Source organism: Ceratosolen solmsi, unplaced genomic scaffold (assembly GCF_000503995.2).
Source record: "Ceratosolen solmsi marchali unplaced genomic scaffold, CerSol_1.0 scaffold7, whole genome shotgun sequence".
Taxonomy (NCBI): Eukaryota; Metazoa; Arthropoda; class Insecta; order Hymenoptera; family Agaonidae; genus Ceratosolen; species Ceratosolen solmsi.
This window is the reverse complement of record NW_011948413.1, coordinates 3,799,072-3,826,748: the sequence shown is the minus strand read 5'-3', so window position 1 is coordinate 3,826,748 and position 27,677 is coordinate 3,799,072. Positions and strand designations below refer to the sequence as shown.

At 29.2% G+C, this 27,677-nt stretch overlaps 4 protein-coding genes across 4 annotated transcripts; 2 read left to right on the top strand and 2 right to left on the bottom strand.

Moving 5' to 3' along the window:
* The first annotated feature begins 1,331 nt into the window (after nt 1–1,331).
* On the top strand, nt 1,332–6,418 carry Fbw5 (F-box and WD repeat domain containing 5). Its single transcript, XM_011505951.1, has 9 exons — nt 1,332–2,157; nt 2,619–2,776; nt 2,849–3,026; nt 3,493–3,685; nt 3,779–4,003; nt 4,071–4,249; nt 4,520–4,859; nt 5,097–5,309; nt 5,452–6,418. Exons 1-9 carry the CDS (start codon nt 1,785–1,787, stop codon nt 5,717–5,719), a joined length of 2,127 nt encoding a protein of 708 aa, XP_011504253.1. The 5' UTR covers nt 1,332–1,784; the 3' UTR covers nt 5,720–6,418.
* A 1,192-nt stretch (nt 6,419–7,610) lies between these two features.
* Nucleotides 7,611–10,687, bottom strand: LOC105367295 (protein phosphatase 1 regulatory subunit 11). Its single transcript, XM_011505950.1, has 4 exons — nt 10,515–10,687; nt 8,356–8,464; nt 8,133–8,291; nt 7,611–7,751 (listed from the first exon to the last, which is right to left on the bottom strand). Exons 1-4 carry the CDS (start codon nt 10,581–10,583, stop codon nt 7,723–7,725), a joined length of 366 nt encoding a protein of 121 aa, XP_011504252.1. The 5' UTR covers nt 10,584–10,687; the 3' UTR covers nt 7,611–7,722.
* A 4,403-nt stretch (nt 10,688–15,090) lies between these two features.
* On the top strand, nt 15,091–20,424 carry LOC105367294 (probable GPI-anchored adhesin-like protein PGA55). Its single transcript, XM_011505949.1, has 5 exons — nt 15,091–15,212; nt 15,291–15,543; nt 15,919–16,034; nt 16,534–16,921; nt 18,014–20,424. Exons 2-5 carry the CDS (start codon nt 15,398–15,400, stop codon nt 20,151–20,153), a joined length of 2,790 nt encoding a protein of 929 aa, XP_011504251.1. The 5' UTR covers nt 15,091–15,212; nt 15,291–15,397; the 3' UTR covers nt 20,154–20,424.
* Nucleotides 20,425–20,726: 302 nt separating this feature from the next.
* On the bottom strand, nt 20,727–21,213 carry LOC105367633 (uncharacterized; the record flags this gene model as incomplete). Its single annotated transcript, XM_011506400.1, has 2 exons — nt 20,727–20,993; nt 21,052–21,213. Coding segments are annotated over 2 exons (387 nt in total), but the record flags the coding sequence as incomplete, so codon positions are not given.
* Nucleotides 21,214–27,677: the final 6,464 nt, after the last annotated feature.

Below are 27,677 nucleotides of genomic sequence, written 5' to 3'. Positions count from 1 at the left end.
AGCAATATAATCTGAGAGACGTCGGGCAGCTCCCTTGCTGCATTGATTACCCGTATATAAGAAACGAGTAATTTTCGTAATCATAGCGTTGTAACATCGCAAAAAAGTAGTCTCTCTCTCTCTCTCTCTCTCTCTCTCTCTCTCGTTCGCTTACTCACTCTTTCTCCATGCTTGCACAAAATACACGGGGCTTGTCGGGGTGTCGAGGGGAGAGTGATCGGAAAAAATAACGAGCGGCGGTATTATCCGTATAATCGACTATGGTGACGCGCAGCAATTCAGTGCGACGACGGCTGTCGTTGAATATCACACGTGCATGCGCGCATTGGGCTATGCGCATTACGCGCTAAGTTTGCTTTTGCTGCACCGCGAACGGCATTGTACCTCTTCCGTCCTGCTCCCGCAACCCGTCACACTCATTCCCACTCACTTTACGCGGCGTTATATATATAATCGTCGTGCACACATTTATGGAGCGCGAGAGTAGAAGCACGCAAGGGCGGAAGGTACTGCCAATGTATTGTGTGCGTCGTACGGGCACTGCATTGGTATGTGTACTGCCTGTTTAATATCCTTCGTAATCCCCCGACTTTCAAGGAGTGGTAAGTCTGTCAGGGCGTCTCGTACTCTACCAGCGCTACAGGTTTTTTAATATTTGAAAGCCTTTCCTCTCTTGCTTTTGAGGCGCATGAGATGCAGAGGTAGGGTATTCCTATGTTTTTGCATCTGTCACGCTTGATGTTAACTATAGCTTGTTTTTGAAAAATCATCCGTATTGAAATTGGAACGTGAATTTGTCGCTTATTATTATTTTTGGATAATTTTGATTTAATAATGATGTGCGATTGTGGTTAAATTTGGCAGTATTGCGTATGAATTTAATGAAAGGTCAGTCACAAGAAATGCGTTCAAATTGTGAAGTTTATGAAAGAGGTTAACTTCGTAACAAGGGAACGAATCGTAAATTCTATGGTGAATTTTGAATTCAAAATTTGAAGAAATTTGAAGGTTTGTCGAACCAACAGTATTAGACTTGTTTACTAATTAAATCTTCCACAAAATTTAATCGCTTGTCATTATATTTTCGACTTTTATTCTTTTTATTACATTAAAAATATATATTTGTAAATATTTTTTTAAATTGACAATTATTGCCATTATTTATAACTAAGCATAACACAAGTAAATGTAAATTTCTGATAAATAAGAAATAAATTTTCGCAAATCTTCATGTTGTAGATATATTTTTATCGCATTGTTTTTAATAATAGAGTGGATAAGTTAAAAATATTACAAAAACAAAGATGTAGTGGATATGGAGTACTTAGAAATTGCGAATTATCATTGACTTGACTATTGTCACGCGTCGCAACCATTCCATTATCGGCCGAATAACCGTTCAATATCATTATCGTTAGTCCCGTTGTAAGTGCATTCCAAATAAAACGTAGGATGTACATTTCGTGGGTATGCGGATAAAAGCGCACTGCGAAACAATTGCAACGAGTCATTCTTTAATGCCCATAGGAAGAGGAGCGAAGCAGCGGTGCGTGCAAACTGATAGCGTGAGGTGAGTCGTTGCGATGAAGAAAAGCATCATCCTCCGAGAAGCCCATTCCTACATTTGGCGAGGTTTGCGGGCTTGTTGAGCACGTAGGAGCCGAGGTGGAATCATTGTTGTCGGTGCCACTATTTGTTGCTGACGTAGTGACGTGCCAGTGCGCACGCGGCCCCACAACTGCATTACTGTTAGTGTTTCTTGTAAACAAAGAACCGTAGCGACGATGGAGGAGAAGGCACAACAAGAGGCACCGGTTGTCGAGAATGGCAAGAAAGATGAGGTACCGAAGAGTGTCGTAGACGAGCAGTCAAAGAGCATCGAGGGCGAGGAAATGAAAACCATCGAGGGCGAGGAACCGAAAAGCATCGAGGACGAGGAGTCGAAGAGTGTAGAAATGGAAGCTGGATGCAAAGTCGACTGGTATTTCATGCCGGATTCTGTACTTTTAAGTATATTTCAGTACTTGAATCCCAAGGAACTGCTTACTGCTGGCGAAGTCTGCAGGTCTTGGAATAGGGTGTCGCAGGATGAATTACTTTGGAAGGCCTTATTCTATCGAACTTACAAAGTGGATAGTTGTGTTGGCATTATGCCAGGTGAGAAGCAACTCTTTTTACTCTTTATACTACGATCACTAATTAATTTGTAATTGATTAGATTAAAAACTTGATTAATTGTAGTTTGTCTGTGTGTGTGTGTGTGTGTGCGCGCGCGCGCGCGCGCGCGTGCGTGCCCGTGTGTGTAATATTAATGAAGCAATTTATGAAGATATTATTTATATCAATGTATAATTTTGTAAAATTATTAACGCTGGATGATTCATTCTAGAATTGAAATATGATATTTGTTAATGTCACTTTCTTTTTATATTACTCAAAAATTTCAGCTTTAATATACTAAACAGATTTTATATAAAATAATTTAATTAATTGTTATTCTTTGAAAGTCAGTTAATACAGTAAAATATAATGAAAATACTGTTTAATTTAATAAGAAAGTGTAAAGTTACTTATTGTTTTAACGATATATTAATTGTCAATCTTCTTTTTAATTTAAGGAAAAACATCTTGGTTAAGTGAATTTAAACGCTTAGCGTATCACATACCACTAATAGCAACAGAAACTTTAAGAGAACATTCCCATCAGGTATTACATGTCAGTTTTTCTCATAATGGAAAGATGTTTGCTACTTGCTCTAAAGATGGCTACATATTGGTAAATCAGAAAGTTATACAGAACTTATACAGTTTATTATGTATAAATTACTAATAATAATTTGTTATGTAGGTTTGGAACAGTCAATACCCAGTATCAATTAAATATCAGTACGATATGAAGGTTTTTAGTTGGAAATACACACAGTTTTCACAATTTAATTCTTCCGATACCTTATTGTTAGTATCTGGTGTTCATTTTGGTACTCCACATAGTACATCGGGTGAAATAGCTGTATTCAGACTAGCAGGTAAATATTTATCTAGAAATTAAGCTTTGACTTTTAAATAATTATATTGACCCCTTCTAAGATAGAATTTTACTTATTAATACTATTATTAACTTATCAAGTTTCTTTCACGGTATACTCTAATTAAAAGGTGCCAAGAAAAATAGATCATCTAAAAATGTCTTATACATCACCTCAATTACTTAATTTTAATAAATACATTAATTACATGTTACTTTTAAATTCATCAATTATAAGTATAAAATTAATTGATATGAAAAATAAAATTTGTAATATATCAAGTGTAATATATTTTATCCAAACAATGTGAGTAATTAAACTATTTCATTGTAAAATAAAATAAAATTACCGTTACACATTTTATTAACGTATAATGACTGTAATTACGATTTTATCGAATAAATCAATTATTTTACTTATGTCAAAATGAAATCTTAAAATAAAATTTTTGAAATTTACTTTACAGAAGGCTTTGAATTGCAGTGTAGAGTTGTAAATAAACCATATGACATATTTGGTACTTGGTACAGTGAACGGTATCTCTTAAGTGGTGGCCTTCATTGGCTAGCTCACCTGGTCAGCACAAGTGTTTTGTGGCTCAATAAGGCTAATCAGGAAACAGGAAGCGAGCATGTACCTATTATGAATCAATTATACCGGTAATGGATAAGTTTTTAATTAATAGACAACTTTTGTTTTTAATTGATAGACTTGATTAGAGCTTATTATCATACTTATATTATTATTTACAGCTTTTACAATGGAAATGCATCATTGATTAGAGCAGTTATGGTCGCAAATTGTTTGTCACCCATATTAACGGAATCTGACGCACAAAATAGTGAGCCATCTAGTTCTAATATGAAACAAGAGAAAGGAAATCCATTGAGTCACAGAGATATTTCTCTTGACTCAACTAATGAAGAAACAGAAAAGGAAGAACCTGAAGTTTTATATCATGCATCATCTAGATTACAGTAAATTAATTTTTAATGAAGAATTACGTTATATTGATTTTATTTTTAATGTTCAACTATGTTGTAGGTATAGTACATTAGAAGGTGGTTTTATGAACTGGAGAAAATTGGGTGATGGTTTTGAGTATGCCAGTCCAATTCGATACAATCAAGAATATAGAGAAGTAGAGATGGAAAAAGAAACTGGAGATAGTGATAGTGATAATGAATCAAGTCCTCAGTGCGAAGACGAGAGCGAAGAAGAAGGTAAAATAAAAAATAATAAATTTATATTTTCTACTATGAAAAAAGGTATCCGATGTGTTTATGTTGTTTATAATGATTTAAACAGATTTAATTACTATGTGAAATATTTACTATATCCGATAATTTTTTATAATTATACTTAAAATTTCATTATTATTAAAAATTTATCTAGAACATAAAATGATATTGATCATTCATTATGATTTATTATAATTACTTAAAATGATAATTCATTAACAACTTTGTTATGTATTTTAATCAATATTTTAGATTCGTTATCAACTGAAGAATGTGAGGATTCTGATGACTTAGCTGACTGTCCTGAAAAGTTCCTTATTTTTACAACTGGTTCCAAAACGTATACACCACATCAAGTTGGGTTTAAAAGAATTAAACCAGTCACTTTTCCTAGAAGACTTGATCCTGGTCCGTCTTTACAAGAAAGACTTGCTCAAAGACATAGAGAACGAGAAATGCAAAACAATGGTTCCTTTCGACCAGAACCTAACTGGTTGGATTATAAATCTGTAGCTGACAAATTTGATAAAATTGATCACTTAATTGATCTTCATGGTCACATCATTGGAATGGGCTTATCACCTGATCATAGGTTTTTATTTTATTTAATGTAAAAACTGAACAACCACAATTTTTTAGTTCTTTCTTTTTTTTGTCTCTCTCTCTCTCTCTCTCTCTCTCTCTCTCTCTCTCTCTATATATATATATATATATATATATATATATATATATATATATATATATAATATTTATATATAATATAAAATATATATATTAAAAGTATACCCTTTAGAACTTTTAAAATGAATTTACACATTTTGTTTTACAGATATTTATACATTAATACAAGGCCTTGGCCCAGAGGTTACGTAATTACAAATCCATTACAACCTCCACCAATAGCTCAAGAAATTGATATTCACGTTATAGATTTAGTAACATTAAAACAAGTTGGCACAATGCTTAGAGCTCATAAAGCTTACACACCAAACAATGATTGTTTTTTTATATTTTTAGACGTATGCAATGAATATGTTGCAAGGTAATTATCAATTGTGTATTTATATAAAAAAATAATAAATTTCAATTATATAATCATTTTATTGTCTTTACTAATTTTTTAAACAAAAATATTTATTCACTGTGCAAATAAAAAGGAATTAAAAATAAAAAATTATTTCTAGTGGTGCTGAAGATAAACATGGATACTTGTGGGATAGGCACTATGGTGTATGCTTAGCCAAATTTCCACATTCTGATGTAGTTAATTCAGTAGCTTTCAATCCTCGTAATCCTGAAATGTTAGTTACTACTAGCGACGACTATACAATTAAAGTTTGGAGAAGCCGAGCAATGACTAAATCTCTTGGACTCAATGAAGCTATGTATCGACGAGGCAAGGAAGTTAGAAAAAGACGTAAATATCACAGAAGCAATTGTAATATTGACTGACTAAAAGCCATAAAATTTCCAATTTAAAAATCTTCACAATGAAATGTAAATAAATTGAGTATATTAATATTTGCTCAATGGCGTTTAATTTGTCAGAACATAATGCGTATATTTTTTAAATATTAAAAAATTTCTGCGTGAATATTTTAAATATTTCCAGCTTTTATAAAGACACCAAATAAAATGAAGATTTTTAAAACGGAGATTTTTAAATGGTATATTAAAACGTGGAACTCTATTTAAGAATAAATAGCGAGTAATTTAATCATCATGCTATGTGCAATGATTGTTAAGTTTTTTGCAAACTATGATTATATTTTCTATACATTATAACGATAAATACGTTATAATATCTGTAAACGCTGCGTTTTTAAAAATCGATATTGGTATTAGGAAAAATATCATATATGATGAAATAAAAAATATAATTTATGATACAGCATGAGCTACACACGTGAATTTACAGGTACGGTTGTATTGTTTATAATTAACGTACAGGAAGGCTGACCTCGTGTTAGGATTTGCTCAGGTACTCGTCACAGCGTTAGTAATTTAATGAGAAAAAAATAATAAAGATAATAAATAAGCTGGCACTTACAATTGGATCGTTCCAATGATAATTGAGATATCGAAATTCTCTCAGATGTGATTACATTCGTAATTGATGTTCGGCTCATTTCAGCCTTATATATACAATGCACAATAATACACTTTTCAATTGCGTAAGCCGACGGTTGGTCGCGATAGGTGACAGATATAACTATTAGCCTTAGGAATGGATAGAGGTAGGAATTTTCGTGGGTATGTGCGATTACGTACAAGGCTCGATTTAACTATCGTGCACTATTTCTACTTGTTTAGGTTTCGTTCGATACTTCCATCTCGTATTTGGTGTTTCTAATTCATAATATCAATCACAAGCAAAGAATCTGAAATTAATGACTAACGACAGATAACCGACTCGTTACAATATATTGAAAAATTGTACTTATAATCAAATTTTTGCTACTAAAATTTGTATATAATAAATGTAACATGTAAATTACTATACGCCCTATTATACATATAAAAATGAATAAACAAAAAATCAATTATGTCACGGAAACTTTAGTCTATTTTTAAACTTCAAGGTAGAGTAAAATAAATTTTCATTTTACAACTAGAATAAGGATATTTTATTGAATGAAAGATTTTATATAAATATTATTATGATGCATTCAAAATATAAAGAAATGTTAAAAGGAAAATTAGCATTCTTAAAGTAAAACAAGGACTGTATAATTTTAAGAAATAAAAATTTTTTTACTACAGTGTTATATATTTCATTCCTCTTAACTTTTAGTGTGCTTTTGTATCCATAATAATGTTGTGAAAATACCAATTAACAAAATGTTACTTATGTTATAAATTAGATCATTACAAAATCTTATTATGGAAAAATCTATCGTAAAATATGTGTAACTTATATATTATCTTCTTCGCAATATTTATCTACATATTTTTGCAAATAAACTAGTATCTTTATTTGATTAATGATCCTTCAATGTTATCATTCAATAAAAATGTTATTACGAAAAAGATTTACAAATATTAGGGACAATTTATTTATATTACTAAGTTGTTTCTAAATCATTGAAATAAAATTTTATAATGAATAATTTTTAACTTTCAACAATTATTGATAATTGCGGTTAATTCAATTTCTGATACATTTTAATTATTTTATGGATACTTAATGCAATTAAAAATTAATTTTTCTTTGAAATGATAACGGTTTTTCTAGAATTTATTCCTTTATAAATATTTTTAAATAATTTAGTTTTTCTGAGATTAATAGATTATGTAACTTCATTATTTAATTTATCTGTACATATATATTTAAAAAATGGAAATATTCATGTCAATAAATAACAAAATCACAGTCAAATACGCCTGACTTTTGATTTTATACGACAATTAATATAATTCGTATTTTATTAGTATTATTCTAGCAATCTAAAATTTTAGGCGGATCCCCCTGTAGCAATTGGTTCTGCAAATAAAAATGTTTGGATTAATTAGAAATTATAGTATGATTATTTTTATAAGCATCATATTTTAACAAAATAATCATATTTCCAATAATTTTTAAAATAAGTTACATCACGCTCAATAATAAAATAAAGATGTGTATCTTTATTCCAATTATTGTAAATTTAACTTTTCTGTATAATAGAAATTTAATACGTTCGTATTAACAACATCTTACTCTTTTTAATATAATTGATTTTTTAAAACTTCTTTATTTCAAAGGAAAGGCTTTAATAACAAATTATAATTTTGCTAAAAATTTAATTAATTCAATTTTAAAGTTACTTTAGTCCAATTATACTTTTTAAAGGATAATTCACATTAAATAAAAAGAGATTATTACGCGGATTAGTTGGAATTGCATCTCCAGGTGGTTCGTCTTTATTAGTTGGTACAGGTTTTTTGTGAGCATCCTGACGCCCATGACAATGTTCGCATTCATCATCAGTGTCTTCTGAGCTGCTTTCACCAAAGTTTTTAGGCTTTTCGTATATACAACAACCTAAGAAAATATATTTCATTAGTATATCTTGTAATAAATTATTTTTAAAGTTAGCAAGACTTACATTTTGATTTCTTTTTGTTCATTTGTTCATTGTCAATTGTCCCTTGTGTCCATTGCACTTTTTTATCTGATTTTGGCTTTCGCAGACGCAATCGAAGTGTTGGAACATCCTGTAAAATATATTAAAAAAAAAAAAAATTATATGTAAAAGTGAAAAATTGAATGAAATTAGGTGATTATAAAAAATAATACTATTTTATGTTTGATACATTTATTTCCAAATGTACATAGATATGTTTATTCAAAATAGATATATTTATTTATAAAATATAAACATTATAAAAATATTATTGTATCACTTTATCTATTTTTAATCTTTCTAAAGTTTCATCAGAATAGTTTAAAATACTTTTTAAAACTTCAAATGTATGTTGACCTAAAGTAGGTGGTGGTTGTCGGATAGAATTATCTGAATAAGAATACTTCACAGGAGGCCCTACAATCTTCATTTTTCCTGTTATAGGATGATCGATTTCCTTTACCAGTTTTATATGCTCAATATGAGGGTCTTCGAATACCTAAAACGAATTTATTATCTAATTAATTAAAATTGATTAGAATATTGAATTAAATATTCTAAAAATATTGTATTTTTATTTCAATGTAAGGTATATGCCTCATTCAATAAAACATTAAATAAGATCATTTATATAACAAACTATTTGAATAAAATAATTAATAATTACCTGTTTTATAGTATTGATTTGGCCATAAGGAAATATTGAACCCTCAAAAATTGTATTCCACTCTTGATTAGTTTTCTGTTTAAATTTTTGTCGTAATATTTTCAATAATTCATCTCTATTTTTTACTCTGTTATTATTACCTTTAAATTTTTTATTAGTTTCTAAATTTGTTAAATTTAATTTCTGTAAAAGGGCAGAAAATTGTAAATCACTTCCAGTTCCGACAGTTATATAACCATCTCTTGTACGAAAAGCTTCATATGGAACGATACTTTCATGTTCAGAGCCCCACTTTGTGCCTTCTTTACCAGCGTTAAGGTAATTGGAACCAATATTTATTAAGCTAGCCACTTGAGTTGATAAGAGATTACATTGAATCCACTGGCCTTTATTAGTTTTTATTCGCTGAAGAAGAGCTGCAATAATTGCACCATGAGCATATAATCCAGTCATAAGATCGGTCAATGCTACACCCGTTTTGCATGGTGGCCCATCTTTTGGTCCTTTATAGTAAAATAGCTTTGTTAATATTAATATTACCATGATATATAAATTGAATTTTATATCAATAAAAATATTAGACAAACATGTTAAGATTGTGAAAAAATAATATCTATTGATAAAAAATCATGATATTAACCTACCTGTTATATGCATAAGCCCACCTAAAGATGCTGCTATTACATCATATCCTGGTCTACTTGCGTAAGGTCCTTCAGATCCATAGCCAGTTAATGAACAATATATTAATTGTGGCGCTATACTTTTCAAGTGATCATAGCTCAAGCCCATTTTTGATAATTTTCCAGGTACATAATTTTCTATTAAAACATCACACTTTTTGGCTAACTCATAAATAATTTCCTTCCCTTTCTTGAAATCAATACAGATACTTTTTTTATTACGATTTAAGCTAGCAAAGTACGTAGATTCCATAGTACCCTTAAAAAAAGGTGGCCCCCATTTTCTGGCTTCATCTCCTACATCTGGTTGTTCTACCTTCAAGATTTCAGCTCCTAAATCACCAAGAATCATGGTGCAATATGGTCCAGCAACTATTCGAGTAAGATCCAGAATTCTAATCCCATTTAAAGGAGATTTATCAATGGTATTTGTTGAATATAAGAAGCTTCTCAAAGTCGCATTTGTCTTTGTAAATCTTAGTTTTGATTTTGGAAATAAGTATAAAATTTTCATTCCCATTGCAATAGGTCTTCGTATACAAAAAAAATGTTATAAAATTCCTTTCCTTCTTTTAACTTCGTTTGATTTCGAAAACGCATTTATCATATTCGTCACTTCACAAAGTAAACAATGCGCAATAGACATAAATTTATGCATTTAAAGATCATTAAAACGTAAGTAGCTTTCGTCTCGCATTAATGCAATAAACCTTATCTCTCTAATAAGATATGTGAATCGGCACGATTTTGCAAATAAATTAAAAACTTCATATATAAGAAAATATAAATACCTGCGTTCCCCCGTCCACGACCGTTTCTGTTTGCGAGGATGACGACTGCCCTGACATTTGCCTCTCCATGTAAGATTCCTTTATTTGAATACTAGAATTACGTTCTATGAACGGACGCTTCCAAGAAAAACTAATTATCACCTTTCTGTTTATGGCTCAACACCATTTTTTTTTTTAATAATTTTATCAATGTCCAAGCGGAAAAATAAATAGCAGAGATCGATAACCGTGACTAGTTCAGCAGTTCACCCGTCAGTGTCTCCATAGAATACGTAATGATGAGTTCATTCACGGACATGTGTGCTTTAAAAATATTTGGCGGGCTTTAAATTGATCGTGCACGTCATCGAATCTCTGTACTTATAAGTCGAGTGAATAAGGCTTAGATTGAATAAAGTTTCTGCATAAAGATTAAACCAATTAATTCAAATACAATTCACGTAATTGTTATGTGCAGTTATGTTGTAAACGCATCTGTTACGCGTGGCGTGCAAGTATGCATGCGCCTACGTATCACTTACACGCGTAGTATTTTTAATAATTAAAATGCGGAATACTCAATGATCAATTAACGAATATGCGAACATACATTACGTGTGAATTTACAACCACGTTTGAAAATCATTAATAAAAAAATTAATGATGATTTATTTGATATTGTTTAATATAATACAAAAATTAAAAGATCAAACATAGAATTGTAATGCTGAACATTAATTATTTTGAAAGCAAATAAAATATCGAGTTTCTGAATATGGTTACTGATGGAGGGTGGGTGAAAAGAGGGGTAGGAGGAAGGAAGGAATGGAGTGAGGGGGACTGTGAGAACGAGGTGTTGCGAGAGGGGGGTGGGGCGGATGAGGGACATAGTATAACTAAGGTATTGTATATAACGTACCTCTGTAAAAGCTACATTGACTTCTTAATCCGAATTGCAACAATTAGCAAACATGCTTAGAAGAGAAGCCCTTCTCGCGCTTGGGACTGATTGATATTACAAACGTAGTTTAGCATTATTTCAACATAGAGGTAAAGGCTTCGAGCGTTCACGTCTCACGTTTCTTTTCAGTCGGTCTCAACTTATGTACCGTCACATTTTTTATCACTCGTTTTATCATATCTTTATCAAATTCGCTCTTGCAACTATTTCGACTGCCGGTATATACACATGAGTTCTGTACATTTGAGAAAAGTACCGCGACGTAGATCCAATCTCCTGCAATCGGCAAAATATTTAAATATAAAATAATAGTAACTGGTTATGCAGTTATATATATGCATACATATATATATATATATATATATATACACACGCGCGCGCACACACACAAAACGTTGACAAACATATTCAAATAATACGCGTTAAGCAGTTAGTTTAAATACAGAGCATGTAGTAAATAAAATTGAGCTCTCGTCTAGTTTAATACATCGAGGTAAATAAATAATTCTATTAAAATTATAAGATCCCTGTAGAGTTTAGATATATTCTAACCTTGCCGATGCCTGTTATTTGTCCTTATAATAATTTCCGCGCGCAATGTGTGCGTACATCAAAGGTGCAACAGCGCTTAATCTTGATTATTAAATAAATCGATCAAAAAATAAATAAGATGAAGGGTTAGTAGAAGGGAAGAGAGAGAGAGAGAGAGAGAGAGAGAGAGAGAGAGAGAGGAAAAGATAGAGCGAGGGATGGTCGGTGTGCGGCGGCGGAGGGGAAGGGAACGAGTGAAATATGATACAAAGAAAAGACGAAAAAAAGCCGCTCGCGCACCATCGGTGGCTTGCGCGCGCACACGCGCACATCGTAAACAGAGCAGCTAAAGTAGCAAAAGCAGTAGCAGCAATAGAAGCAGCAACAGTAATAGTAGCAGCTTAAGCAATAGCGATGGTGGTAACGATTCGAGTATAAGTCCAAGCATACTCCTGGGTGGGCCAAGAATTTCGCAGTGAGCCTCGGGACTCAAGATTATAAACACGTGCGCTAATAAGCTGCAATCTTCGCTACCGCTATCTTTTATAGTTCTTTCGGGGTGAGGGAGAGGGGGAAGTACATTTGAGCCAAAGAAATTGTGAACGAGAGTCGACGAGCGGCCGAGGGAGGAAGGACAGAACATCGAAGCTCGTGCTGCTCCCCGAGGCGGAGAATCCGCTGATCAGCCGCAATGTGAATAAGCGAAGGTGCAACGAACTGCTGCCGGGGCTTGAATTCCGAAGGGTTCGTTGGCGACAAGCGCCGTCTCCGCGGGAGCTTAGTAAAAAAAAAAAAGGATTTCTAAGAGCAAGAGCGCGCGTGTGTTGCCGCGGGTGGAAGGGTGGACGCGAGGAAGCGAGCGCGTAAAAAAGGACGAGCGAGAAAGTGGAAGGAGGCGGTGAAAGAGCGAGAGGCACAAACGTGTAGTGTCCGGGGGGGTCGGTCAGCCCCCCGTCGCAGTGTCTACTAATGTCATCGAGGGCGACGGCCAGGCTCCCCGAGTCGACGGTGCAGCTGCAGCAGACGTCGGCGGTGCGTCGCTATCGGAGCGCCCGCGGCAACGGGATTAGCCTGCGTGAGACCAGGCACGACGGTGCCGGCCGTAATGGCGCGATCGAGTACGTGCTGAAGGACGAGAGCCGGCGTGGCTTTACTGCCGCAGACCTCGGGCTCCTCTCGCTCGGTCTCGTCCTCTGGACGACCGCGCGTTCCACAATCAGCGTCGCCCTTGGGCTCGTCGGCCTGGCTTTAGCCTTCGGAAGCGTCCTGCTCTCCGACAGGACCAGTGAGTGCGCCTCTGCTTAGTCTTTTATTCCGTTATTTCTGATTCTCTTTTTTTTCTTTTTATTTTGCGTTGTTTACGTTTCACCTACGCAGATCAAACCGAGATTCTCGCATGAACTTTAATTGTGATTAATGGACTTTGTACCTTAGAGAGTAATTTTATTTCCATGTGTATTTTTTAATAGCCTGGTTCAATAGCCTTTTTCTTCTTGTTCCTCTCGTTTTTATTGCCTTGGCTTAATTGGTGAAAGTGGGACCATTTAAAAGCAGTACTCGTATAAAAATAAAATTCAGTTTCTCGTTTCCTTTGTTATCTTTGTGTATTTTTTTTGATAATATTTGTAATTATATTACCTCGTTTATTATTAAATCACCATGCCGAGTTGTCAGATTTTTACAAAAATATTTTATTAACTTATTTTACGACCGCGTTTTTGTATCCCAGCAAAATCATCATTGTATTGTATCGTTATTGCCTTGTTTTTTTTTTTTTTTTTTTTTTTTTTTTTTTGCCGTAATTTTCAGAGGTATATTAATTAAAATTTATCTATTATATAATTAATTTATCAATTAATTATACATGAATTAAAGTAAATAATATTGTAAATATATCAGTTTTTTTATATTTATCATTTTTTACGTTGTAGCTTTTCACTCTATTTTGTACAAAATATAAAAAAAATTCTTTTCTAAAGTGCTGTATATATTTTAACTTAATTTGTAAAAATAGGCATATATTTCTTAATGAAACATTATGTAAAGTGAATTTTTTAAATGTTTATTTTGCATATATATGTAATAAAAAGGTGTGTTCCCTATTTTCAATATCTACAGACTATTTATTGAATCTATACTGACCTTCATAGCAATTTTGTATTTTATTTATTAATTAGAAGTACTTGTGATAATGTCCTACTCTATGCCTGCAATATAAGGTTATAATGAGTTTGTTATTGAAAATGTAATGTAAATATTTTTAAAATGTTCTTTGTAAAGTGATTTTTTAAATTCAGTTTAGTTGTTATTTTATTATTTGTCTTTTAATTATCTTAAAATTTTATGTTGGATATAAAAAAAAGTATTACAAATAAATATTGATAAGCTTTAATATATAATTTGAATGATATATATTTTATAATATATTATTCATTGTTATGATAATTTATTGAGTTTGATAAAACACTACTATTTTGATAAAATCATTGTTTTATGTGAAATTAATTTTACTTACATATGATAATTTAGTATTTAAGGTCAAATGTAAATTGATTGATGTATATGTTTATATTTATATTTAATGTTGTTGATTAAAAGTAGCATTAAAGAAAACATACTTAAGAATGTATAAAATTCATTTAATATGATCATAAAACTTTTAATAATTATAAATCATTAATTTTATCATTAAATATACCTCTGTACAAAGATGAATGTTTAAATTCAATGTTTGTTTATTTTGTGTGCCCATTGCTTTGTAGCTGTTATATGACCATGTATCATATTTTATTTTTAATAATTAATGCTTATGACTTTAATATTTGTTTTTAATTAAATATCATTTTTAATATAGATACAAATTTAATTTATCTAAAATATTGTATTATTGTAAATACAGTATTGTGTTGATGTGTTCTTATAATATTATAATACTTAACTACTACGTGCAAATTAATATCAAATTGTTATATTCACTATGTGATTTATAAATGAAAATAGTACCTAAACCGATCTTATTATGCTTGTGAAATACATAAGATTTACTTGTAAATTATGTACTTAATAAAAATATAATAAGCAAAATCCTTACCGTTTTAGATACATTGTTACTGGTTGAATCAGTGGGAGTGCATATTATTAATCAAAAGACTATTCTTGGTGCACTCGAAGAATATTTACCTTGGAATACTATAAGCGATGTTTTCATAAATGAAGTTATATCAGAGGTATATATATAAATATATTAAATAGTAAAATTTATTAGTTTATAATATTTAATCATTTTATTTTTCAAATTATTTTAGCAAAAGGTTTTATATTACTTGACATTTGTTATTAAGGAGATCACTAATAATGGTGAGGAACGCACAAGGCTGATTCCTTTATTTCGCGATTTGAAGCCTGAAAGAAAATGCCTGGAATACATGTACGTACGCTTGGCAGACTCCATTGGCAAGATCGAGACAAAGAGCCAAAATTAACTATTCCTGGTTCTTATTGGTTATGTCATAAAAATAATATTTATAAATTTACGTTCAAGTTCCATAAAACAATAAGGTAAATTTAGTTATAAATGTCATTTTAATGACATTTTATAAAGAAAAATATTATTTTTTATCTGAATTTATTGAAAAAAAAGTTGTGTAATTTAAACAACTTATCAGTTTAATATCATGATGTGGCACGTGTAGGTGTAATATGTATAAAAACTTGAATGTCATATATCATGAACCTATAGATAAGGTGATTCAAGTCTGATAAACATATGTTATGAAAAATTTGTCAGCGTTATTTTAAATTAATCAAAGTGGTGTAGAATATGTAAAATGTCTATTAGAACAAAAATATTTGAGCAAATAGGGAAAATTTTAATTATTCTTAGAAATTTAGAATATAAACTTAATATTGTATAAAATAATCATGATATTACAGAAATTCTACTGATTTTTCATATTGTAAAGAATTGATGAAAATCATCAGAAGGGTTATAAAGTGGCAGCCACGACAAGGTCAACATTTTGGTACAAAAAATCTTCTTGTCACTTACAGTATCCTTTTTATTGTCACAGACAATTACAAAATACGTAAATTAACAAACTCATTTTTCATTAAATTTGATATAGATACACGATTTATTCAAATAAAATAAACAATGCATTAAAGTTTATCAGTTACATATTAATTTATAGTATTATTCGTAATTTTGATATTCAATGTATTAAAATTAAATTGAAATTCAGTTTTTGTGTATTATCAATATTTTATTTTTAAATAATCAATTATCATTTATACAAAAATTAAGTTTTATCTGTAAAGTATCTGTTGTAATAGATTTTTAAATACATTGGACTTTTCATTCACACATTTTAGCTTATTAGTTAAGCTCATTCGCTGATTAAAAGCGCAGTATAAAAATTCTTTTGTGCAATTATGTTTACAATCAGTGCATTGGCAGACGACGTACGTCAAATTATACAGTGTTTTGGAGAATCACGTAAATAATAAATCTCGAGTGCCAAATTACCTTAACCCAGTGAATTGATTTAGATCATGCATCGTGGACGCGACAGGATAAAATGTTCGCGATAATGAAGTTCTGCGACAGGCCGGACGCTATCGCATTTCCCCACGCATTTATCTTAACAGTAAAAATCTTTAATCAAGAACAAAGACAACGGACCGAACAAATGATGGGTACGTCGTCGACGAAACCGCACTGTGAAAGTCCAGAAGTGTCCGACTTCGATGGGCCACGATCTCCTCGTTCGAGACCCTTGAGCTCCTTCGACGATAAGACAGTTGATGCGATTTCGAGTGTCCACCAACAAGTGGACAATAGTAGCGACAAGGATATATCCTGGTCCCAACGTACTCGATCAAAACAGCGAGACTTGGATGATAAAATCAGCAAATCTTCAGCAAATTTAACAATAAGGTATGTACAAGCCTCTTAGAATATCACTTTGGAACTTGTATCAGTTGTGGAGAAAAAAAATATTTGTATTATGTACCAGGATTTGGAATTATGATATTAATACGACAATACGTGCAAACGTTAAATTATTTACTCTGTGCTGGAGAAATTTGAAAATAAATTGAAAATTTTAATCTTCGTTAAAATAAAATATATTAAAATATGTCGATTTCAACATTCTATAACAATCACAGTTCATTGCACTAATGACGTTTGGTTTTAAATTGTTTTGTAATCATTAGTAGATAGTTCTGTTTAAGTTAATTAGATATGTAAGTGTTATTTGGAGTTGTAATAGCTTTGTAAAGTATTAATTATTTAAATATATGATTTTAATTTTATTATCAACGAGAAAATGAACTATTTTCCTTTCAAAGATAAAAAATTAGTTAAATTATTCTTAAAAGTTGGTTATTGATAACTTTTATATCAATTAAAATTAAATGAACCGATGAATTATCATTTTTATGAAAACTTGTCTAAAATTTTATCTTTAAAACATTGATAATTTTTATAAATAGTAAATAATGAAAATTACTTAAAACTTCTCAACAAAAAATTGTAATTATTTTGTTGTATTCGTTTAACATTCATTGATTGATTAATTTATTCAAAAAATTATTTCTTATCGTATATAAAAATTAAACAAGTCTGAATAAAAAAATTCAATTATAAATCGTCTTTTTTTTTTATGAACAACGCCTTTTAAAATTTTTTAATATAAACGTAAATATATATTGTTTAAATTTCATAATATATCGCGAACCAGCAATTTAATATACTTAAAATTATGTTCTAAAAATGCTTATTTTATATCATCGTAACTTATCAGATTTATAAGATTAAATAGAAATAAGTAAAGCACTTGCAATAATAACACATTAACACAACAATAACAACAATAACAATAACAATAACAATAACAATAATAATGAAATTACCTGGAAAAATTTATCACATCAAATTGGAGATTAAATTATTTTTTATTTATCGAGATTTCTTCGAGCAATATGTTTTATTATGAATTAACATTAATGGTCGTTCATTTTACAGAAACGCCACTATGTCGGAGGGGATTCCGAATACAACAAACGGCAAAAGCACCGGAATCAGCAAAGCCGACAGCAGTAGCAGTAGCAGTAGCAGTAGCAGTAGCAGTAGTAGAAGCAGTAGTAGCAGTAGCAGTAGCAGTAGTAGTAATAACGGCAGCGCTAGCAATAATACTAATAGTAATAGTAACAACATTAGCGATGCGAGAGACGTGAATTGCGAATGGCAGAATGAAGCTGCAGAACTGTCTGGATGTGCCCTGGACAGTAATACTGCTGATGAGGATAACGACGAGGACAGCAACTCCAGTAGTGAGACACATTCGGATTCGGCAAGTATGCCGTATCAGTACCTCATTGAGAGGGACATTGAGAGGGAGCTTGAAAATTCTCGGATTGTGAAAACGTCGCCGAACGAGGACTCGATATCTAGTGTTAAAGATTTAGAGCACGCAGTGAGCAACGACGGCGACAATGACTCTAAATCTTCAAGGGACTCTCGAAAAAGTGTGAAATTCAGGTCAAGACAGGAGTCACGGGATAATGAGTCGATGCCACCACCGGATCTCGCAAATTTACGGTCTTCCGATATAACCGACCTCGTGATGAAGGGACTCATGTTCACGATCAGGCAGGATAAGGACACCGTCACGGTAGTTGAGCAGAAAACGAAGCTTGAGCTCGATGAAGTGCTCGAGAACTCGGAGAAGGTCGAGACAAAGGAAGGCGATCCCTGTCTTCTTAATTCGAGTTTACTTAGGCTTGAAAAAATGATAACGCGAATGCAGGAGCCTGTAGCGTTCTCCCAGCAAAGGAGTAATGGCATCTGTGAAAACGCTCTCGTCTCCTTCATGGATCTGTCAAGCGACATCAATTCCGAGGATAAGGAGAAACATAACGAAGTGGAAACGAGCGAGACGGAAGAAATATGTCAGAGTACCGGGGTTCTTGAGACGACCACCTGCTGGTCGCATTTATTTGAAGATAGAGATATAACAGACTCAAATCTTGCTAATATTGAGAAGGCCTTTGATGACTCAAGTATGTACATGAACGATGACAATCAGGATGACGATATGGAGTTGAGGATGGAAGAAGAGGAAGATATCATACCGGAGGCACTGGTGCATGACACATTCTTTGGCAGTAATTTCGAAACTATGAATAAAACGCCATCAACTAACAGTTTGCAAGATCTGCTAATGGATGACATTGAGATGGGGGATGAAAAAATTATTAACGAGCCGCACTTTACAAAAATAACAACATCGAGTACATCCAATTCTTGTATCGTGACGAATGGAACTAGTTATGTTAAGGATTCTCAAAAGCTTCCAAAAGTAATATCTAATGAGATTATTACAAATGATCAAATACCACCCGCGCTATTGAAGGCTTTAAAAAGTAAATCCTCAATAGAGCAGCAACCTCATAGAAGTGAAAATCATATATGTAAAAAGAATGATGACACTTTGCAGAGTAATAGTAGTATTAGTCTTGAAAGTATTGATGATAAGAAGACTAAAACTAGTTTTAAGGACACTCCTGAAAATACTATTATAGATAATAAAATTGATGAGATTCAAGATAGCAGTGTAAAGAATTGTGTTCAAGATGAATTAGAGAGGTATGGCGAATGTATTGAAAATAAACTTGTATTTAATTCTGTAAGTAACGATGCAATAAATTCAAAGTCTTTGTTTACATCTGAAAATACAAGTGATGACAGTTCTCATAAAAGTACTAACGTAAGAAGTAGTGATATTTCTAATTCTAGTTCAGTGGATAATATTCGACTAACTCGTTCAAATGCAAAATTATATGCTAAATCTAATGAAAATTTGTCCACGTCAAACGAGATTTCATCAAAACATGAATATTATATGGAAACACGGGCTCGAAAACTATTAGAAAAAACTTTTAAAAAGCAATTAAATCAAGATACTGTACGTAAGACTGTAGTGCGTCAAAAACGAAGAAAAAATGTAAACGAAGATAGTGTTTTGAAATATTCTAAATCTATTAATCTTGATGGATCAGAGGGAGAAAGAGTAAAAGTAAAAATATGGAAATTAATAAGTGATCTAACATACGGTGTTAAAGTAGTTGTTGAACGATTAGACTTCTCTAATATTCCTAGATAATAGGTTGTGCATACAAAATGATTTTCAAATGAACAATTTTTAGAAATATACGTGGATTTTATTAAAACTAATGTAGATATATTAATAAACTTACAAAGACATTGGCAATAAACCAATGCTGACTCTAAAATTTTTTATAAATTTTATTAAATACAAAAAATTGTTTTTAATTTATATTTATCTAGACTTGTAAGAATGACGAGAAATGTACACAATATAATTTTTAATTTTGATTTCATTTGTTGGCAACATTTGTAATTATAATTTACAAATCAATAGAAACATTTTATTTTTAGAATAAATAATCTATAAGTATTCAGTGTTTAAACATTTTTGGATCTTCCATTATTAATAGCTTTTCCATGTAGTTGCACAAAATGGTGCAAATAATCATTATGCATTTCATATATACAACACAATGTGCTTTTAATTTTATGAACATTGATTGGTATTGAAATAAATTTCAGTTAAAAAAAAATGTTTTCTTTATTTTTTGGACATGCAACTAATGCAATGTTTTTGTTTATCTTTATCAACTTTATTTTAGGATCATTTAAATTTTCATTATAAATATTTAATCACATAATATTTCATTTGTCCTGTGGTGGTCCCTTATTATTTCAAATATTGATATATTTCACTGCTACTGGATTGTTCTATCTGTTTTACAATGTTTTTTAATTCTTTCAATCTATTCAACATGAGTCGTACATCATTTTTTGAATTTTTTTGTATTTCATTTCTAGAAGAAACTTTATATTCATATAAGAGGTGTTTTTGTTCCTCTGTCATAACTGGCCTCTCAAAATTTGGAGCAGGTGCAATTTTAATTTTTGCAACCTAGTGAAAATAATTTATTTATTTTACTTTCAAGTATTAATTTAATTCTATCTCTTACTTGTTTATCGGTACACAATTTTAAATATTTTTCTAGTTGATTGGCACAACGAACGGAATAACGTTCTCGCGTACAGCAAAGTTTAAAAACAGCATCTTCGCACTGTTCCTCCAATGCATCGTTTGAATTTGCTGAAATACTGACAAAACTTATCGTCGGTTTTTAAATATTAAATATTTTTAAACCTTGTTTTTATACTCACTCATTACTGTGTAAATTTATTTTATATGCTAATCAATTCTTTATCCGAGTCTGTTTATTATTTTATAGTAAAATTTACAAATTCGTCCAATGTTTATCGATGAAATTTGAACTTGCGGGTAATGTACAATAATAAACGAATGCTACATCAAATTCAAGTATGAACTCGTAATGAAATTTTTTAAAATTTTTATAAAATTCTTGTAGTTAAATGCATTACAATACATAACACAATACTTTCATTTGAAATAAATATAATACTGTTTAAATAAATTATTTGTTTACAGTTCAGTGTATTGTTAACATAATCGAACCAACTTTACTTGTTGATATTTAACCGTTACAATAGATGACATCAAATCGGATTTTACCTTAAAACTAGGCTCGCCTTTTTGGATTAAAAAAATACATCAACTGAGTTGATAGATTATAATTGTTTGTTAAACTATCGTGTAAACATATAATTTTGTGATTTGCTCCAATAGAATCTATCTTTTAATTTTCATTCATTAATTACCATGTCAATCTACCATCAATCAAATTTTTTAAGAAACTTGCAAATTCATAAACATAATGATAAAAAATAAAATAAATATTTTTAAATACTTTGTAAAATAATAAACCTTTTAATCTTTTGCTCCTATATAATAGACTAAAACGAATTAATTATTTTTCACAAATCTCTATTAAATTTCCATAAAACTAAAGCTTATTAACATTTGGATAATCTGCGAGTGTACTGCTCATGCGTACCCAATGCACTCTCCTCCGAAACTACATAACAAGTTTTAACATCAAAGCTACACAATTCCCAGGGGATTCTCACCGAAATACAGCGCCACCACGGTAGAAGCTGCCGAAGACCGGTGTTTTATTGTTATGTGCATTTTAGAGGATTGTAATTGATATTTTAACGCAATCTAGTGATGTAGTTTGATTATTCTTTTATCAAAAGTCTATATATACATTATTATTGTTAATATGAATAATATGAAAATAAGTCAGTCCAATATAGAAAACAATAGAAATCGTTTCACAATACTCAACACAGGTATAGTACTGAGGTTAAAACATAAATCATTATAAATTAAATGACTTAGCAGACCTAATCATCAGATTTCATAAATATATATATTAATTAATTTAAAAGCCGTGTTTTTGCTTATAGTGCGGAATTTTATAAGTGTTACAAAAATTGTATTCTAATTACTTACATTATATAGGGAAAATAATTATCCATTAAACTAGTGATAGTTTAATGAGCACCTTTATCTCTAATTGAAAACATAAGTTAATATGAAAAAGTATTGGTATTCGAAAATTAAGAAAATAAATTATATTTATTTCTAATTGCAGTTTTATATTTTTTTCTATTCGCTCTATATTAAATTATAAATTTCATTTGGATTATTTTTTGAAATTTTAATTATTATAAAGTTTATACATAAACTTTATATCTTTATATTTATATCTATAAATTTATATCTATAAATTTATACATAAACATTATCGAATACATTCGATAGCTTCAGTTACTTTAATTATTTCCATTCTCTACATTTACTTAGGAATTTTAAAACAGTCAAGTTTTAATTATCATTTAATAATTAACTTATTAATCTGAAAGTAAAGTTCTTTGGCTAATTGAAACTAAATTATAATGGATAATGGTAAGTTTAAGAATATATTTAATATGTAATTAGACTATACTCTGACATTTTTTAACGAAAATGTACCTCTCTGTATTTTTAACTTTTTATTTACAGAGAGTTGCGACGTATGGAAATGGTATTTCATTATTTCTGTTATTATTCCAAGTCCAATAATAATTTTAAAGATAATAATTCTCAATATTAATTTTCAATATAAAATAACAAGATGCTTATTAATTTAAACAAATGCTTCTGCTTTTATATCTGGTACTATAATAAGAAATTTTAAATCTAAATGGATTTTGAATATTCTTAATTTAGTTTTTCAGCTATTAAAGAATTCTGTTCAAATTTTGATTTGTTTTTCAAAATTATGGTTAATAAAAGGCCAAATTAAAGAATGGAAAGAATACTTTAAAGTAATAGAAGTCTATAATCAAGGTACAAATTAGAAATATATATAAAAACTATTATTAAACATAGTTTTTTAAATTTAAATAGAATTTAAATAGAGCTAGTAAATTATTTTCAATTTATTTTCGGTATAGATTGTATTATTATTATTATTATTATTATTATTATTATTATTATTATTATTATTATTATTATCATTATCATTATCAGTAATTGCAATTTATAACATTATATGAAGCTTTTATTATAAATAAATTCTTATTTATTTACAGATGAAAAAATACTTAATTCCAATAATATTATGGTAGTTAGTAGTACCAATAGAATTCATAATAACTGGCTGTTAGAAATTAATAACGACAATTAATAGTAAGAGCCCTTTAAAAGAAGCTCAAATTTTAATGTAATGTTACTAAACTGACCTTCATAATATGATAATTGTGAATAATCAAGACTTTATATCATTGATTTTTTAAAAATATCTTTCATCATAAAAGTAAGAATAAGTAAACTTGTGACAATTTAAATTTCACTAATAAAATTCACAACTAGAAATTGATTTACTAAGTAGTGTATATAAGACGTAAATTTCATTGATACATGGATATTTAAATTATATTTTTACATATTTGACAACAATTAATACTAAATAAATAAGTTTACTATAATTTAGTTTTAATAATATTGAGGAAATATTATTTAAAGATAATATTGGTAATCATTAATTATAAAAATTGTAGTAACAAAATATTTAGCTGCATATATACAAATTCTTTTAAACGTTTATTAATGTTGCTTGCTATCATTTATATTAAATTTTAGTTTATTTTCGTTAAGGATTTTTCATATTACAAGTATTAATTTTGCAGAAACTTGTACCACCTATCTTCTTGAATAAGAATCATTGTCAGCTACTCTCTATTTTATTTCTCTTTCTAAATACGATTGCATTATTTCGATACGTTTAGGTAATATGGTATAGTTTTACAAGTTCGAATTTTCCTTATAACTTGGTTTGTAGCTGCTTTTCACCCATTACCACTTTACCGTATTTACAAGACAGTTTTAACGGTAAATTCTCTATTTGTAATAATAACATTTGTCGTATAAAAAATACATTTTAAAATTTGGAAATAGTGCAATCAGCTATATTATTTTTTTCATACATTCAGTATAGATTGACCTTATAGTTAAGTTACGTGCAATCTTTGTCCGACGCATATTTTTTGTACATAAAGAAAATTATTATTTACAAACTTTTGAGAATAGATGGTGTTAATCAATTTTATTGAATGTGATTATTGTACAGAGAAAAATAATTAAGATATTTATATGTTTTCCCTTTATTTATCAAAACATGAAGAACATTTTTAAGCAACCATAGATGACGTATACTCCGTAAACGTTTCATGCTTGAGTTATAAATAGAAAATTCCAATTCCAAGATATAACACATGCTCTCTAGCCCAATAGCAATGTAAAATCTTTCTGACCGATTAAGTTGACTTTTAAGTAACTATAATTTTGAGTGTATTAATCAAACATTTTTTAGTACCTTTTTAAACATTATATAAGTATTTATTAACGTTTCTATAATTTCAAGTATAAATTATGATGGACTATAATTTTTTTTTTTTTTTTTTTTGCTTCCTATTACATTTATGTGGGAGCAGTAAAATGTTGATGCGAATAATAAACAATAGAATAATAATTAAATTATTTATCCCATATCAATTAGTGTACTATTACTTGAATATTAATGCATCCAATAGCTCTAACTTTTTACCGACTATCGGTCGAATAATAAATAACGTATTTGTGTAAAATTGTCTTCAAGTTAAGCTTTTAAAAACGAGGATGAGTTGAAATAATTGATTTTTACTTTTATCATAGTTTGATGTGCTCCATATAATTGCACATGTCTTATGTATGCATACTCAGTGCAAATGCATACTTACTATTTTAACATTTTTATATATCAAGTGCTTTCATTAAGGATATATAGAGTGAACAATAAGTTATATCGTACGTGTGAATAATAATTGTACGTTGAATTTCGTAAAATAGCGTGCAATAATTCGATTTTATTTAATTCTATCATATTTCTTCTGAAATATTGTTTATTAAATTTAGAATTATAAATAAAAAACAAAAAATAAAAACTTTTAGAATAATACGTTTTATAGTTTTAGACTGTTAATTGACTGTAGCGGATTCGTTATTATATTGAATAGAAATATTTTCTATACAATACTGGCCTTTTATTTTATTCCAATTTAAATGAAAAGTTTATACAATATTCGGAGTATATTAGCGAGCATAAGATTTAATTACCTTTTCAATGGTTAACAAATTTATTCCCTAATAATATAATTTCTAATTTATATTCAATACGATTACAAACTTACTCTTAAATTTGCAAATAATGTTCTCGAATCAATTATAATATAAGCTCTCCGATAAGAAAGTGATGAGAATTGTAAATGTAATACTTTGTTTTATTTTTATCATGCTTTTACAAGTTAAAATCAAAAGTTTCTTCTACAACTAAACAATAGGATTTACACGTAGTTTTAACATATATTTTTGATAAAGAATCATTAATCAAGTTGACTTACTCGTGATTACTGGTTTGATTGTTTCCATTACTATTGACTGGGTTGAGGATATATTAATACATTATAATCTTGAGATTTATTAAAATTATAGAATTTCAAATTATAAAATTGTTATATATTATAAGAAATATAGAAAAATCAATTGTTCATTGCATACACTTAAGATTTACACTTTACACATGAGAAAAATTTTTTTTAATGAATTCTATCTTATTTTGTGTGTAAGAATGTACAAACGCTAATTATTAAATTTAATTGAATTCTATTACTGTATAATTATAATAAGAACTTTCTTGAACTTCAATAGACTGACGTTAGAATAGAATAGGAGCATATACATGATTTACTTTCGCATGTTTTAATCTGGATATGCATCGATGCTGATAATTAAAATTACCTACACACTTATTAAACACCTAGGCGACTACTTTTTCTTTCTTCTCTATTACTTATTGGACGAAATTTTGCAATAAAGATTAAGCTAACATCATTTATTCCTATATTTTTATTTAAAAATTACAAATTAACCTAAAAAATACCAAAGTAATATCTTAAGAAAATAGTTTTTTTTTTCTTAAGTATTTGAAAGCACGCATGAGCATTTAATTATCAGATCTAATTATCTAGTACATAATTTTTTAGATATTTATAAAAAATGTTATCAAAAAAATAGACTTAATTGATTAATACTGGAAATTTATATAATTTTTTGTTTAACTTTCTCAGACTTATTCCAAATGAAATGAATTTGTTCATATAGTTATGCAGTTTACTACCATTTCTATTATTATTAATAAGAAGGACAATAATACAAAGCAACATATGTTGAATAATTTTTGCAGGTGATTGGATTAAAATAATTAATAATAATATCGCTAATTAATTTAAATTAATTGAAATATCGAAATAATCAGCCAATTTTATTTATGTACCGTAGGCATTCAATAAAAGGTAAATAAATTATTTACTATCTAGCTAATTGAAATATTGCATACCTCAATGCAAATGATTTTTCTGCCATGGCCATATTTTTAATACAAAACTATTTAATGCAAAAGAACATAACAAAGAAAAACAATTTACACAGTAAGTTACCAAAAACAGTTAGTTATATATTTTGAATATATATTGCATGCGCTTTTATACATATATCTTTTTTTTATATATATTTTCTCATTTAACAATAATAAGGATAACAAATCAATGCATTTAAATTTTGTTCAAAAATAGCATTAATTTATTTTCGAAATAGTAAACTAAACTATAGATGTTCTATTAACAAATTGAGTAAAATAGTTGGAATAAAATATATAATATTGATACTATCATTATTATTATTATTATTATTATTATTATTATTATTATTATTATTATTATTATTATTATTATTATTATTATTATTATATTATATTATATTATATATTAAGTATGTACTGTATTTTTATAATTACCATTTAATAGTTATAATAAATATTTTAATGTAAAATCATGATTTTCAATATTTTATTAAAAAATATATATCTGCATGAAGATATAGACAAATCTTCAATATTAAATGACTCGATATAATTGATATTAAGTATAAACAAATTATAAGAAAAAATAACTGTTAATGTAAACTTCTTTATTTATTAAGACTTTGCGAATTGTTACTATTCATTAAACTTAATATGGTAATTTTTGGGACCAATTTTTAGGATAGTATGAATAAATATATAATTATTTATAGGCAATGGAACAA